The sequence below is a fragment of the Saccostrea cucullata genome, unplaced genomic scaffold (genome assembly GCF_032062105.1).
Source record: "Saccostrea cucullata isolate Sc308-1 unplaced genomic scaffold, CSIRO_AGI_Scuc_v1 ctg13093, whole genome shotgun sequence".
Lineage (NCBI taxonomy): Eukaryota > Metazoa > Mollusca > Bivalvia > Ostreida > Ostreidae > Saccostrea > Saccostrea cuccullata.
This window is the reverse complement of record NW_026920859.1, coordinates 2,767-6,629: the sequence shown is the minus strand read 5'-3', so window position 1 is coordinate 6,629 and position 3,863 is coordinate 2,767. Positions and strand designations below refer to the sequence as shown.

The 3,863-nt window shown below is 44.8% G+C and overlaps 1 protein-coding gene across 1 annotated transcript; it reads right to left on the bottom strand.

The window, feature by feature from the left end:
* Positions 1–2,237: 2,237 nt before the first annotated feature.
* LOC134258519 (uncharacterized protein F54H12.2-like) lies at positions 2,238–3,554 on the bottom strand. Its single transcript, XM_062741083.1, has one exon. The coding sequence runs from the start codon at positions 3,552–3,554 to the stop codon at positions 2,238–2,240; it is 1,317 nt and encodes a 438-aa protein (XP_062597067.1).
* Positions 3,555–3,863: the final 309 nt, after the last annotated feature.

The following is a 3,863-nucleotide window of genomic DNA, read 5'->3' as shown; positions in this document are numbered from 1 at the left end:
CTTCATACAAATGAACACATAAAACTTGTTAAGCGAGTGCATGATTTATTACGAAATGGCATGTGTTGTACAGTTTTTACACATTAAAATTTGATCCAATTTAATGTTTTCTCTTGTTTCTGGATGGGTCGTAGTCCGGGTGGAGGACCGACTGGTCCTCGGACGAGGAATCCCTCTCCGTGTTGGTGTGTCTCCTGTGATGAGAACCTATCGATCCACAGGGAGGCTGGCGTGTGAATTGTTTTAAGAGCTTCCCTAAATTGTAGATATCCTTTCGGAACCTGTTTGGGATTTCTCATCAGCACATATTTCAGTAAATCATTCACGTGGGACCCCCTCACCACACTACCCTCGTAAACGAGCTCTTTCGATTCGTTCCATTTCAGCAAATCACCGCCTTGTTCCTCAATGTAATGTAGAAGTTTTTTTAGCCTTTCTTTGTAATATCTTTGGAAGGGTGCGTAAGATGACATCGACAGATTCTTTTGTATCCTCCTTCTTCTCTGCAGGGTCGTATTCTTGGTCTTCGGAGTCACGACTCGTCTGATTCTGAGACACGTTTTTTAATATCCTCTGGTATTTTGCGCGTGGCACTAGAATCAGTTCTCGTGCCATTTTCAATGACTTGCAAGGCCGGTTTAATGAGGTACGGAAGTATGTTCACCTTTTTAGAGAGAATCTTTATCTTGTCGGACTTGCTTTCTCGTCGTGAAGCCAAAACTCGAATGGCCGCTTTGTGCCTTTTCAGTCTTTTTATCGTCTCCTTTTTCAGAGGAAAAGTTCCTTTGAAGACATTCAGAATCACTTCAGAAAGGGCCGTCAATTGATCTTTAGATATGGTCTGAATGAGTGCCCGACTCTGTCGGGGACTCGTGCTCTGCAGGAGAGACAAGAAATGAAGCTGACCTCTCACTCTTCGACTCATGATTGTCATAATGAATACTTCAGATGAGTGCAAGCCTTTTTATTGGGGGGCGTACACGGTGACGTCTTCATTGGGGAAGATATGCGTGCGCAACCTGTACTCGTCGTGCGAACAGGGGGTCAAATCTACTAACAGGTAACCATATCGCACAGATGTGGCTTTTTCATAAGCATCCTTGAAATAAGTTAATCGAGACGGAAAGGCCTGGGATCCAAAAGTGTAGATTTGTCTGGAATCTCGCACCTGTCTAAACAAGACGACGTAATGACAATTGAGAGATATTGTTCTAGAGTATTTGCCCGGCATGAAGAGATTCTGTGCAAGAAAGAAAAGAGACACTTGTCTGTGGTGAGCTGTCACACAGAAGAGAGTCACGGAATCTTCGTTTCTCGTGACTCGAGTCATCATGTCGTCCAAAATCAAAAGGGTGTGTTTACAATCGGTGCTCCATTCTTCTATCTGTTCCTTGGTGGGAAGACCCTGATATAACACAAAATTGTCTATTTTCCTCTCCATCTCATCGAACAACGTTTGATATTCCGTGTAGGCATACACAATTTTTTCGGGTGGCGACTCGAACATGCCACCAGCCTGACGTATGACATCGTACACGAATCTGGTTTTTCCACACATGGTTGGTCCTACCACCATACACGTCGTGGGACTCGTGAATTTCAACAAAGACTCTCTTTTCCACCAACCCTCCATGTCAGGGTATCAAATCTCCAAATGATATTTTCTGATTGAACACTCTTATTTATACAGAAATGACACCAATTCCTTTATTGTCAATAACTTGCACAGAGAAAACAAATCAACAAGTTTAACTTTAGCAAATGTACAACCAAGTATGATTAAAGGCAGTGATAATAATCTCTCACGACTCTGTTTACAAATTGATCAGGTCGACCGGAGTCGACCAGAATGTTTATGATGTCTTTCATGGTAAAGTTTCTGCATTTCATCATCAAGAAAAACAACACGTGATATCCGCAGGTACTGGCACTCTTGTTTTGTACAACTCTTTTGTTGTACGTGTAAGACAAGGATTTTTCGAATAAGAAACGTTGGATATTCTCGCCGTATTTATCCGGAGGACATCCAAAACTGTCGAAAAATTCTGCCTTTCCGATTCTGTCGAACCACATCGCCACCCAGTGTTTTCCCGGCATATTGGATTCGTCCGTATTACAGACAATTGCAGCAGGATAGAAGCCGATATAAACAGGAAGCGTATCCGAAGCAAAAACACCGCTTGTAATCTTTGATAGGCACTGGTCTTCTCTTAAGACGCACTGCAGTTGTTTGGTATTCATGCTCTCGTGTATCTGATGTCCCGGGACTGATCGTTCTCTAAGAGTGCGGGAAATTCTGCATATGCCAGACAGTTTAGGGTTTCGGTCGTAACGCTTGCAAACTTGACTTCCAATCTGACGTTTCCCTGACGAATCAGGTTTAAATAGCTTTCTCCCAAGTCACTCGGTGCCAGATTGAAAGCAAATATCGCGTATCCGCTGGCGAAAGAGGAACGAGTGATCTTGAGTCCGGCGTCTTTGTTCCACTTGTCCGAAGCCTCGAAGAGATTGACGTAGGCGGAAACGTAGTTTTTGTTAACTCCCACGTCCATTCTCATGGGTCGAGCTGGTAGACTTTCTCCATTGACGTACAAGGCCATTTCCTCGGCCAAGTTTTGAAAATTAAATGGATTTTTCTGGTAATCTCCATTGACGGCCGTCTGTGACACAAAGCAAAAGACGGCTTTTATGGGAAGGGTATTAGACCAGATGTTCTGCCAGATGAAAGATCCCGAGTCCTTTGGACAGGTGTTCATCTTCACTTCAGTTCTAGTCAGAGGATATTTGGCAGTTGTTTCTTTTAGAATCTCGGCGTGATTGATTAAGACCCCGCTATCTACCTTGACCATACATGCCTTAAACGATACGTCCAGCAGTTGCAGTTTGTATGCCGGGGTACTCTCTTCGCTCATCAGAACAAATGAGGATGAAGTACGGAACAGTTTCAGATGAAGATCAACGCCATTCAGAAGATACTTGTCTAGACGAAAAATGTCCTCGTACAGGGGTCCTTCCAGATCGAAGATGTGACTCTGCTGTGTGTACACGTATCGATTGGCCAGTCCGCCGTTGGACCCTGCGTAAGGGTCCGGGTCGTCCATGTCGGAATCGTCCAGAAAAAATAATTGCGACTGTAACTGGGAGTCTGTCACGTCCCCGCCGTCCGAGAGAATGAGTTTGAGATAAGTCTTCCAAGGATGATAACTCGTGTTGAGCGATACGAGTTTCCCGTTCATGTACACGTCGATCTGAGACCACATGGACTGTAGGGGGACATTGATGATGCCGGTCTTTTCCTGAGCAGCCAGTGGCGTGCCGTCGACTTTGAGGATCTTGCACTTGACATAGAGGCGACTGCGTCTCAAATCTATGTACTCGTTGCCCTGATTGGGAACGGTTATTTCGATAGGGGCATCGGTGGTGTCGAAGGAGGTCACGGGACGACATTCCGAAAAGTAAATTTTTTCAACAGCTACTTGATTGGGCGGCACAGTAAAGAGAGACAATTCTAGTGGTAGTCCGATGTCCGTGATCTTGTCGTTGAGGAAAGCCATCTTACTTTTCAAATACGTTTGATCCCTCCAAGCGTGTGTCTAATTTTCCTTTCTTGGCTTTCTTTTGTGTATTTTTCTTTGACGTACCTCTTCTGATGCGCTTCTTGCTACTGACGGCTTTCTGAAATCGACCGGCTTTTATAGTACCCACTGGTACGCGAGGGACGTCCTCTTTCTTGGCCGTCTTTAATTCCGTCTTGGCTCTTTCTTCTACGGCAGCCACGGGGGTGACTTGCTTCCCGATAATCTTTTCCCCTCCCGTTTTGGTAGTCACATGAGGGTTGACGGGTATCATGTAAGGTTTCTTGG

Bases quoted from the DNA above. Each gene is read 5' to 3' on its own strand.
- LOC134258519 (XM_062741083.1), bottom strand. From the start codon at position 3,554: ATGGCTTTCCTCAACGACAAGATCACGGACATCGGACTACCACTAGAA.